Source organism: Bison bison, unplaced genomic scaffold (assembly GCF_000754665.1).
Source record: "Bison bison bison isolate TAMUID 2011002044 unplaced genomic scaffold, Bison_UMD1.0 scf7180017864346, whole genome shotgun sequence".
NCBI lineage: Eukaryota > Metazoa > Chordata > Mammalia > Artiodactyla > Bovidae > Bison > Bison bison.
Window position 1 is genome coordinate 3,066,021 of NW_011494918.1, and position 11,830 is coordinate 3,077,850.

Genomic DNA, 11,830 nt, shown 5'->3' on the forward strand with positions numbered 1-11,830 from the left:
CAGTCCAGCGTTTCTCATGATGTACTCTGCATAGAAGTTAAATAAGCAGGGTGACAATATCCAGCCTTGACGTACTCCTTTTCCTATTTGGAACCAGTCTGTTGTTCCATGTCCAGTTCGAACTGTTGCTTCCTGACCTGCATATAGGTTTCTCAAGAGGCAGGTCAGGTGGTCTGGTATTCCCATCTCTTGAAGAATTTTTCATAGTTTATTGTGATCCACACAGTCAAAGGCTTTGGCATAGTCAATAAAGCAGAAATAGATGTTTTTCTGGAACTCTCTTGCTTTTTTGATGATCCAAGAGATGTTGGCAATTTGACCTCTGATTCCTCTGCCTTTTCTAAATCCACCTTGAACATCTGGAAGTTCACAGTTCACGTATTGCTGAAGCCTGGCTTGGAGAATTTTGAGCATTACTATACTAGCATGTGAGATGAGTGCAATTGTGCGGTAGTTTGAGCATTCTTTGGCATTGCCGTTCTTTGGTAATAAAGTGGTTAGTTTGTTTAAATCTCTCTGTAGAAAAATAGATACCGTCCAAATGAGATCTGAAGTGTTTTCACAACTAAGCATGATGGAATTCTCCTTCTTATAACCTGTGTCTGTTTAGAGAGAGAGATTGTTGAAATGTGAGGAAACTATCCAAACGTAGGTGCCATCATTCTGTTTGAGAAGTTACAAACAGGTTGTGGTGGTCAGTGTTGGAAGTGGGAAGGACATTCAGGAAAGGGGAAGTGTAATACAGAATATGTGTGTGATATCATCTCTTTTTTGCAGGTTCTTTCAATGTAAAACAAGTCACAAAAGACTTGGGCCAGGTGCAGGAAAACGCAGTTTAAAATGTGAGCTGACAACCAGACTACAGGTGGGTCGTTACTGCAATCTCCTCTCAACCTGCAACAGATCACCCTTAGCTAAATATAATGTAGCATTCCTCTAACCAAGGCCACCTTCATTTCTGAGATAAAAATAAGTCTTTGGGCTGATTGGGAACTAACTTACACAAACTTATCCTTCTCTTATGTCATTTAACTGGCAGTAAAGTTGAGCCTGAGGATACTCCCCTGGTTCAGTCACTTGCTATAAAAAGCACATATTCACTTAATGAATAATGCAAAGATACAATAAAACATACTTTTTCTCTCAGGGCTCCGTGTCCAACTGTGTTCTAAAGGAATAATATGTACAATTTCACAACATCTGGGGGAAATCTTTCTTTTTTTTAATGGTCTGTTTGTGAGTTAACAGTGCACGGAATGTAGAAGCAGGCAGGACATAGTTCTTAATTTCAACTCTCCCCACTACCCACGTTCCCTGACTTAATAGATATGGATATTGAGTAAATTGTTTAACCTCTTTTAGCCTCTGGATCCTCACTTTCAAAAGAGATAATACACTGTTATGTTGCTGTGATGATTAGATTGTACATAGTCGACAATCAATTAGTAATAATTAGTAATAGTGAATATTTGTTGCTCAATACTAGATGCCTAGCCTAACATTCTTCTTCACTCCTCACATACTTACTTAATTGTACCCTCATTACACATCTGAGATTTATTTGATCATCATCCCCATTAAATAGAAGGGAAAACTGAAGCTCAGAGTTTAACTTGCGGAGTAGATAAAGGAACACCCGTCTGGTTCCAGTACAGCCATCTTACTACACAGTTGCCACTGTCACCATCATCATCGTCATCATCCTAGGGCCATCAGCAGAAAGCAGATGGGACCATGCAATTCCTCTCACACAGATAAGATCAATAATAATTTTAATTATACCACTAGACTTACTCTCTTAATCTAACAAATACTATTCCCCAGAATCCAGGACTTGGGGTCTGTTCGGTAAAAGAACAATAAGGTCACAGTATGAGAGGCAAATAATTAGCATATAAACTTCTTGTCCGTGTATTAGGACACATAGACTGAAAAACTAAACTAAGCTCCCAATACAGAATTTTTATCTTAGGGTCTTGCCAAAACTTGTTTCTCTTCATTCTCTGCTTTTCCAACTCCACCTCCCTCCCTCTTTCAACACAATATCACAATTCTCTCCTCTCTCCTCACACTTCAATACTATCTCAGTGTGCCTTCCTCAAACTCTTCCTCTTGCTTTCCCTTATAGAAATTATGCACATAGCTTCATGAATTTTCTTCCCATCCCTCCTTCAAAACCCACCCCAGTATTTCTGCTTCTGAAAGCCCTGCCCCTTCGTCTACTTAATTGGATAGAAAGAAAACTAAGAAATTCTAAAAGTTTATTTAGCTTTATTATTTCATATAACAAATCCATACATGCAAGTAACAAAATGCATTAAATGTAGGTAAAAGCAATATTAAAGTGCCACACAAATGTTCATAATGATTTTACTTCTGCTTGTTTGATGTAGGAGAAGATTTTTTATAAGTCAAATGACAAATATCTCAATAATAAAACATACTGACCACAAAAAAAAAAATTCTCTGTTGAGGGTAAGATTCTCCTCCACTCCTACCCCTTAAGTTGGGCAGGATCACAGTAGAAAGTCTAGAAAGTCCACAAACCCAGCCCTTGCAGTCTCAGCTGACCCGTCCAGAGGGGCCATTTAATCGACCTCCTCGATGACAGGGCCAGTACTAGGGGCTCCATGTCGGGCTTGAGCTCCACAACTGCTGCCCACAGAGACACCAGGCCCCCCATAGAGCCTGGAGAAGATGGGACAACAGATCTGCTCCAGCTCCCTCTTTTGATGCTCATATTCCTCTTTGTCTGCTAACTGGTTGTGCTCCAGCCAAGCAAGGACTTCCTGACACTTGTCTTGTACTTTGCGCCTGTCCTCTTCAGGAATCTTATCTCTAAGCCTCTCCTCTTGCAAGGAGCTCTTCACATGGAAGACATAGGCCTCCAGAGAGTTTTTGGCAGCCACCCTGTCTCTCTGGGCCTCATCCTCAGCCTTGTACTGCTCAGCCTCACGAACCATCCTCTCCACCTCCTCCTTGCTCAGCCGGCCCTTGTCATTGGTGATGGTGATCTTGTTAGCTTTGCCTGTGCTCCTGTCAGTGGCTGTCACACTCAGGATGCCATTGGCGTCAATGTCGAAGGTCACCTCGATCTGGGGGACTCCACGTGGGGCAGGAGGGATGCCGCTGAGCTCAAAGCGCCCTAGCAGGTTGTTGTCCCTGGTCATGGCCCTCTCACCCTCATACACCTGAATCAGGACCCCAGGCTGGTTGTCTGAATAGGTGGTGAAAGTCTGGGTCTGCTTGGTTGGGATAGTGGCATTCCTCTGGATCAGTGCAGTCATCACCCCACCAGCTGTCTCCAGCCCCAGGGACAGGGGAGCCACATCCAGCAGCAGAAGATCTTGCACCTTCTCACACGTGTCCCCCATCAACACGGCTGCCTGCACAGCAGCCCCATAAGCCACAGCTTCATCCGGGTTGATGCTTTTGTTCAGCTCCCTACCATTGAAGAAGTCCTGCAGGAGCTTCTGTACCTTGGGGATTCGGGTAGAGCCACCCACCAGGACAATGTCATGGATCTGGGCCTTGCCCAGCTTGGCATCGCGCAAGGCCTTCTCTACCGGCTCCAGGGTGCTGCGGAAGAGGTCCGAGCACAGTTCTTCAAAGCGGGCTCGAGTGATAGAAGTGTAGAAGTCTACACCCTCAAACAGGGAATCGATCTCCAGAGTGGCCTGGGTACTGGACGACAGGGTGCGCTTGGCGCGCTCGCAGGCCGTGCGGAGCCTGCGCAGGGCCCGCTTGTTCCTGCTCAAATCCTTCCCATGCTTCCGCCGGAACTCCTCCATGAAGTGGTTCACCAGCCGGTTGTCGAAGTCCTCTCCACCCAGGTGAGTGTCTCCAGCCGTGGCCTTCACCTCAAAGACACCAGCGTCGATGGTGAGGACCGACACGTCGAAGGTGCCCCCACCCAGGTCGAAAATGAGCACGTTGCGCTCTCCGGCGCCCAGCCGGTCCAGGCCGTAGGCGATGGCAGCTGCCGTGGGCTCGTTGATGATTCTCAGGACGTTGAGCCCCGCGATGGCACCCGCGTCCTTAGTGGCCTGACGCTGCGAGTCGTTGAAGTAGGCAGGCACCGTGATTACAGCGTGCTTCACGGGCTGGCCCAGGTACGCCTCCGCCGTCTCCTTCATCTTGCTCAGGACCATGGACGAGATCTCCTCGGGGTAAAACGCCTTGTCCTCCCCGCGGTAGGACACGCGCACCTTCGGCTTGCCGCCCTCGCTCACCACCTGGAAGGGCCAGTGCTTCATGTCCGACTGCACAGAGGGGTCTGTGAATCTGCGCCCGATCAGTCGCTTGACGTCGAACACGGTGTTGTGCGGGTTCAGGGCCGCCTGGCTCTTGGCCGCGTCGCCCACCAGCCGCTCGGTGTCTGAGAAGGCCACGTAGCTGGGGGTGGTGCGGTTGCCCTGGTCGTTGGCGAGGATCTCCACCCGGCCGTGCTGAAACACGCCTACGCACGAGTACGTGGTGCCCAGGTCGATGCCTATGGCCAGCTCCCTCGCGGCGGACATGGTTGTGGTTTCTCCCGCTCCGGCGACCAGTGCTATACAGAGTCGGATGGATGCAGGAACCTGCGAAAGTTGGTGCTGCTCAGGAGTGTAGGTGTACGCAGCGGCGCCTCTGTCCTGCCTGCCCAGCTCGGATCTGCTCGGCTCCGGCTCCAAGAGCTTTTTATCCAGTTGCGAAAGACCCGCCTCCTCCCGCTGCCGCCGCCGCCGCGAAACTTCTAGCGCCTTCGCGGCGAGCCCAGAGCCGCCCGGCCCGCCCGCTCCGGCTGACTCAGCCCAGGAGGCGCTGCGCTGACTCTGGGAGAAGGTTCGAGCGGATCGGGCCGTGCAGGGAGCGGCGGCCCCACCAGCGTCTGACTCAGAGTTGCAGAGAAAGTTCCAGCTTCTCCCGGCTTGTTCTAAGGGCGAGCGGTTGGGGCAGAAGAATGGTAAGGTGAAAACTTGTTCTCCCTCTGGTTGGTTGAAGAGGGCGGTTTTGAGTCCAACGGCTCTAGAAAAACCGAAAGCATTAGAGCCATGGCTTCAAGGACAGAGGTTTAAAGTTTTATTATTTTAGTCTTGAAACATGAAGGCTGTGTTTTCAAAATTGTGATTAAGAGGGGTGGTCAGATTTCTGTTACGGAGTGGACCTAGGGTCAGAGATGATGGTAAGAGACAGTGTTGTGAACCTTGGTCACGGAAGTAGCATTGGTGGTTCAGTGGTAGAATTCTCGCCTGCCACGCGGGAGGCCCGGGTTCGATTCCCGGCCAATGCAGCCTGCTCTTTTCTTTCAGGGTACCCGCATTTTAACATTTTTTTCTGTTTTTTTTCTTTAATTCAACTTCTAAAGTGGATCTTCATTAAAAAAAAAAAATCCTATTTGAGTGTAGTTGTTTTTAAATGTTTCTGCTGCTGTATAACAAAGTGAATCACTTTTACATTTACATATATCCATTATTTTTTTTAGATTCTTTTTCCATAAAGGTTGTTCTAGAGTAACTATACATCCTCAAAAAGAAGGAACCTATTTTTATAACCCAAGAGGGAGAGAAGCTGTCAGCTTTAAATTCATTCTCTCTCAGTGTTTAGGCTGCCCAGGCCTGTGTGTCAAAAGTCAGGATATTTTAGGCAAGGCCCTGCAAAAAAGGGTGCTCACTTCAGAAAGAAAGATGTGGCCTGGCCTGGGGTCTGTGCCCTGTAGTTCAGGGACTACCTTGTCCAAGCTGCTCCAACTTTCTCTCCCAGCCCTCAGCAGCCTCAAAAGCCCTACACATCTACCCCCAAGAGTTCCAAGTTCCAAGAGTCCTACAGCTTCTAAAACAAGCTGTAGAACAAATTATACAGTGCAGTCCAGTTACGGTATGTACAGATCTGTGACACCAACTACTTGTACATCCTTGAACAAATCATTTCAACCATCTGGTTCATTGCTTTCTCAGCTTTAAAATGAGGAGATTGAACTTCATCTTTTCTAAGACGTTCTATAGCTGTAGAAGTCTCTGGTTTCATCCAGGAGCAAAAGAGGATTCCTGTTTCCCCTAAACTATGTACCTGCTCTATATCTGAAAAAATCAAGCTTCTGTTGATAAGAAAAAGAGGAGTGATCTGCTATGTCTATCCTATGGTGCCACATATACTTTATTCATTTTAACCCTTAACAACAGTCCAGTAAGGAGCCTTAGTGTGCTAGATATCGATGATGCTTAAAAATATGGATGAGTCTCCTCTTTTCAGCCTCAAAAAAGGATTGCAATTGCATGCCTCTTGAGGTCAGGTCGTACAACTTGTTTCGATTAATGAAATTTAAGTATGTGTATGTTACTTTTGGACAGAGTGCATTTAATTACTGTCCTAATTGTTACTGTTCTCTTTGCCTTCTTTGGCAATGTGTGGTAGTTGGTGTTAAAATCAAAGTATAGTATAAACCTGAGCCATCCCATGAGAGAGAGCTTCCTTAGGAAGTCTTCCACGTATATAGCAGAAAATGAGTGAGAAATAAACCTTTGATGATTTATGCCACTAAGATTGTATTTTTACAGCATATGAGCTTAGTATACTGGCTAGAGCTAGTCAAACAGGGTTATCCCCATTTTTTTTCCAATGTGACTAGCCCCAGAAACATAACTCACCCACAGTTCTACCTTTGATTTCGTCCCTACTCCAAGTTAGACCTTCTTATTTTTTTTTTCCCCAGTTACTATAGTAAAAGCAATATTATCTATTTAAAGGGAAAGTGCCAGCCAAATAGTGTGCTCTGAAGACATCAGATTCCATAAGCATTTATTAAACATCTACTATGTTCCAAAGACATTATGCTTCCATGTATGTTGTTACACTTTAACCTCACATGATATCCCTGGGGAGGGAGATAAAGTTATCAGTATTTCACAGAAGAAGAATCTAATTCATAGAGTAGTTAAATGAATTCTTCAAGACAAAGCACCTAGCAAATGGTAGAAACACAAATCCAAGTTGTTCAACTCTCTCTTTAGTATGCTTTCCACGGCTACTGTACAGGATTAGAAAGTCCATTCAATTAGAGGGCAGTAGGTCCAACTAATACACTACTTTACAAGATGTGATGGGTGAAAGTAAAAAATGAGTTTAGACAGATAACATTCAAAACTGAAATGCATGTACTAGTGGGATATTTTGGGTAGTATCTAGTAGGGTGTTCAGTAGTACTGAATTGGACTTCTGCTTCTGGTAAGATGGAGTAGATGTACTTTTTAAAAAAGTGTCTGATTTTGAATGCTGAAGAACTTACTGATTCCATAAATATGTATTGAGGGTCTTATCATGTGCCAGACCCTGACCTTGACTCTTAAGTATATAGTAGTGAACAAAACAAAGGCCCAGATCTCCTGGAGCATGTTTTAATGAGAGAGGGAGTAGTCAGTTGGTGATACATCCATGGGGGAAAAAATACAGCAATAAACAACTGAACATATTCAGCTGGAGATGAGAACAATGGGGGAAAATAAAGCAGGAGAGCAGGATTAGGAGATGGTGGAGGAGTGAGGTTAGGTTGAATGACCAAGGAGACCTCACTGATGAGGTGATATTTGAGTAAAGACCATGAAGAAGCATGATGTGGATATCTGTAAGAACATTTCAGAAACAGTAAATAACATAAACCTGTAGCAGAAGTATAATTGAAGTGTCCAAGGAAGCAAAACAGAGCAATAAATGAGGTCAGAGAGGCATTGAGGAGCAAGATCATGTAGTACCTCGTAGAACATTGCAAAGGCTTTAGCTATTACTCTAAATGCAAGGGGGAAGCTATTACATAGCTTCCAGAAAAGAAGTGACAGATACAACACACATTGGCTGTTGTGAGAATAGACTGTTGGGTGACATGGTTGTGTGCAGGAAGACCAGGCAGGAGGCTGTTGCAGTAATCCAAGTAAGAGAGGATGGTGGCTTGGATCAAGATGCTGCCACGTCCACCCCTCTCCTGAGGCTGTGCCATCCCTCCAGGCAGCCCCGGCCCCCATGAGCCCTTCTGCAGCCTGTGAGAAGTGAGAAGATTGTTGGATTTACTTTGAAAGAAGCACCAGGATTTACTGAGGCTTCATATATTTGAGGAGCCTCTAGCGAGGAGCTGGGAGAACACATTTGCTGTGAGTCCATGTAGAGCTGGATGGGTGGGGACTGTGCCTTAGCCTTTGGGAAATCAGTGAAGGGAGGGATGGAGGAGCCTGGTAGGCTGCAGTCCATGGGGTCGCTGAGGGTCGGACACGACTGAGCGACTTCACTTTCACTTTTCACTCATGCATTGGAGAAGGAAATGGCAACCCACTCCAGTGTTCTTTCCTGGAGAATCCCAGGGACGGGGGAGCCTGGTGGGCTGCCGTCTATGGGGTCACACAGAGTCAGACACGACTGAAGTGACTCGGCGGCAGCAGCGGTAGGGCCTGTTACCTTCTACTTGATCTGGAGATCACAGGTCTTTTCTTTCCCTGGAGGCTCCTTAGCCCAGGTTATTGTCAAAGTGAGGCCAGGGAAGAGGAAAGTTATGGACTGAAGAGTTGCTGCCACTACTGCTGTTACACCATGGAATGAAGGGTCATTTGTCCTGATGGTCTTGGCTCCATCTGACTTTGTTATTCTTCCCGTCTCCCATGGAGCTTTGAAGGTCTCTCTGCACTGAAAAATACAGGCCTGTATCCACTGCCAAAAGGAGTCCCATCACCAGGCAGAAAGTGATTTGATACCAAGGTGAAAAGATGAGTGGAACTGCTGGACCTAATCGGAGAGGCAGAGGGATAGGAAAAATTACAGTTGTTAAGACAGAAATTTGGAACAGTCATGTCCCTAGTGAGGAGTCTTTGCAAAGCAACCCAAGCCAAGGCCAGGAGCAGACAGCTACCCCAGGAGGTCTTCAGTGGATCGCTTCGTCTGTCTGCCTTCCCAAATAAAGTGCTGGATCGGCATTTCCCAAAGGATGACCTCAAACACATCTGTTCTGGAGAACATTAAGAAAAGTTATAGAAGAAGAAGGGTTCTGTGGTTACCTGAGTTTAGCAAATGCCTTACCAGGCTCAATTTAAAAGTTTTCTTTGAGACAGGGCTTCTTGAAGCCTTTGGTGTGCATTATGAATATAAAAGGAGAGGAAAAGAATATGTAGTGTGTTCTGCATTAATTTGACCACAGAACCCTTCATTCTGAAAGGGCTCTCAAAGAGTTATGTGATTGGGGAACAGCCTTTGGGCAACATTGAACTCGGGAATACACAGATGACATCAACACATCTTCACTCACCACCTCCTCTGAACCCAGGGCTGGGTACTCACTAATGAACATCAGGCTGGCATAAATAATCTGTGATACCGTCTGAAAGGACATAATATGGATTCCACAATGTACAGTTTCTCAAGAACAGGCAGAAGTCTAGTTCTTTATGTGTAGAGAGAGGTTCTAATGCCAACATGGCTGCAGCAAGCTAAGAGTCGATCCTAGGGTGAGAGGCTCAGTAGGGAAACGCAGCAAGCATTAGACGCCGGGAGAGACACGTGATAGAGTGGTTTGAGTGAGATGCAAAAGAGGGAGAATGGCAATGTCTGGGAATTGGATATGGAGCTTGAAAAGGTGGATTTTGTCCCCTGAGAGTTAAAACACCAAATAAATGACACCCATTTCTATAATCCCTGAGAAATGACGGGGAACACAGCTTCATATTCATACAACCATCAGGCCAAGCTAGGACTTTCAGGGTTCCTGTTTATGTTAAACAGGCGCTCCCAGGAAAACAAACATTCTGGAGTCCAGAAGATTAGTAATCCCCTCACTACCCATCTTTCCAAGGTGTACATCTCCTTGAACAACCTTCATTCCCATCTTGGACAGTGATGTTCACTGGCTGTGATGAGTGTAGCATCTTCCCGATAAACGCTGTGCAGTGGTACTGGCCGCTGTGACTGAGGTTGGCGAGTGGGATAGAGAAGTTGGTGCGCTGATAGGAAAATATCTTGGATTTCCCATCCTGGTAGAACGTGATCTTATTCAGAGGTTGGTTTCTCCAGCTGTGGCACCTCAGCATGATGGGCTCCCCTTCCTGGAACACGAGGCTGGGGGTCTGGAGCAGCAGCCAGTCTGAAAGACACATAGGGACCGCAGGACCCGGAAGGTCTTGACTCAGATCTGAGACCCAGACTATCCCTCCAGGGGCCAGTGTGTGTCGGGGGGAGTTTAAATGTGGACTCACACACCCCTGGTCTCTAATTCTGGCTCCTTCGTGTATGCACCCTGTGATCCTGGGTAAATAATTCTTTTGGACCTCAGTTTCTTCGTATGCGGAACTAGTCACAATAGTACCATTAGCTGCACTGTCTACAGTAGTTGCTGGCACACAGTAGGTGTTCAGATATGCTTGTCTTCTCGTTCCCATCCTGGGAGACGCAGCTGCAGCCCTTCTGGCCCAAGAGGCCTCTGCAGGAGGATACAGGGGACCCGGAGTGCAGTCACTTTCCCCGAGGGAGGTGGGGGAGAAGCCAGTCTGAGAGAGAAGACAGCATGTGAGGGGGACGCAGCAGAGACCTGTGTCCTTGGGGAGAGTCACGGGCACCGACAAATATTGGTTTACTTGGTGCATGTTAGTAAACGTGGAATTCAGTGGGGACTTTGTCTCAAGGCAGCAGTGACATGGGTGGGCCATTAGCCGGCTGTGTATTTTTTCTCCCAAATTTCATTTTTTTACTGCGGAAAAATATTTAATTTCTTTGTTCCGTAGGGAATAGAGGCTTAGGTAGCTACTTCTAATCCTGATCTCAGCCCACACTGACTTTTTTCCTGAAGTTATAGGACAGAGCAGAGTTGAAATTGGAAAGAAAGGGTAGGAAACAGCAGATACCTTGGAAGGGAGCAGGGAGATAAGAAAAAATGACAACAGTCACACGTGTGCCAGTCAACCACACTTAGACCCTTCAGCAAATCATGACACCAACCAAGTTATATTTATGGAAGCCACCTCAATAAGAAGCCCATGCACCTCAACTAGACACTAGCCCACACACAGCAACGAAGACAGAGCAGCCATAGATGAATAAATAAATAGAAATTTAAAAGACACGAGTTTCACCTCAGTTGCACAGACAGGGGACAGGGATTAGGGAAATGCTGATTCTCACCAGGACCTCATGTGGGAGGCAGTGGTATCTCCACTAGCAAGTGAGGAAACTGAGGCTCAAAGGTGAATGAAATCATCATGTTTAGATGGCTAGTAATTCCCAGGGCTAAGGAAATGGCAACCCACTCCAGTGTTCTTGCCTGGAGAATCCCAGGGACGGCGCAGCCTGGTGGGCTGCTGTCTATGGGGTCGCACAGAGACACGACTGAAGAGACTTAGCAGCAGCAGCAGCAGCAGGATTCAGTTGTGCTGTGTCTGTGCATTTGACTCTGCCATAAAAATGGGAAGCTTTCTATGAATTAGAGATTTTCTTCTGCTTCTCTCACACCCAGATGCCTGTTGGTGGCCTGGTCACCTTCTTGCTCAATCAGCACCAAGACAAAAGAGCCCAACATATTCTGAGAAATCTCTTAGGAACTTCCACCTCACCACTCATACTAAGCCGAGGAGGTGGGTTGAGAAGGGAAATGAGTAGACCAAAACCACTTCAAACAACTCACAGCCGTGCTTTCCAGTAAGTAGGTGACTGCCCTTTCCTAAAAACCTCTGCATGGAAGCAGATTTCATCTCCCCTTGTTCTCCCAGACTCTCCAGGGCCTCCTCCACTGACCGGAAATCACATCCAGATGCACAGGGTCGCTGAGGCTGGTCTGCTCCCTCTGGCACCTGTAGGACCCACTGTCATTGCTGCCGGCCCTAAAGCT

The 11,830-nt window shown here is 46.6% G+C and overlaps 2 protein-coding genes and 1 non-coding gene across 3 annotated transcripts in view; 1 reads left to right on the forward strand and 2 right to left on the reverse strand.

Moving 5' to 3' along the window:
- Positions 1-2,251: 2,251 nt before the first annotated feature.
- HSPA6 (heat shock 70kDa protein 6 (HSP70B')) lies at positions 2,252-4,767 on the reverse strand. Its single transcript, XM_010854695.1, has one exon. The coding sequence runs from the start codon at positions 4,518-4,520 to the stop codon at positions 2,589-2,591; it is 1,932 nt and encodes a 643-aa protein (XP_010852997.1). The 5' UTR covers positions 4,521-4,767; the 3' UTR covers positions 2,252-2,588.
- A 434-nt stretch (positions 4,768-5,201) lies between these two features.
- On the forward strand, positions 5,202-5,272 carry TRNAG-GCC. Its single transcript has one exon. It is a non-coding gene; the product is annotated as a tRNA-Gly (tRNA).
- Positions 5,273-8,321: 3,049 nt separating this feature from the next.
- The window catches only part of LOC104999189 (low affinity immunoglobulin gamma Fc region receptor II-like), a 7,842-nt gene continuing 4,333 nt past the window's right edge, over positions 8,322-11,830 (reverse strand). The window contains exons 3-5 of the mRNA XM_010854698.1: positions 11,737-11,828; positions 9,827-10,093; positions 8,322-8,745 (exon numbers count right to left, since the gene is read on the reverse strand). Coding sequence (XP_010853000.1) covers positions 8,567-8,745; positions 9,827-10,093; positions 11,737-11,828 — 538 coding nt within the window. The 3' untranslated portion in view covers positions 8,322-8,566. The remainder of the gene's footprint in view (positions 8,746-9,826; positions 10,094-11,736; positions 11,829-11,830) is intronic.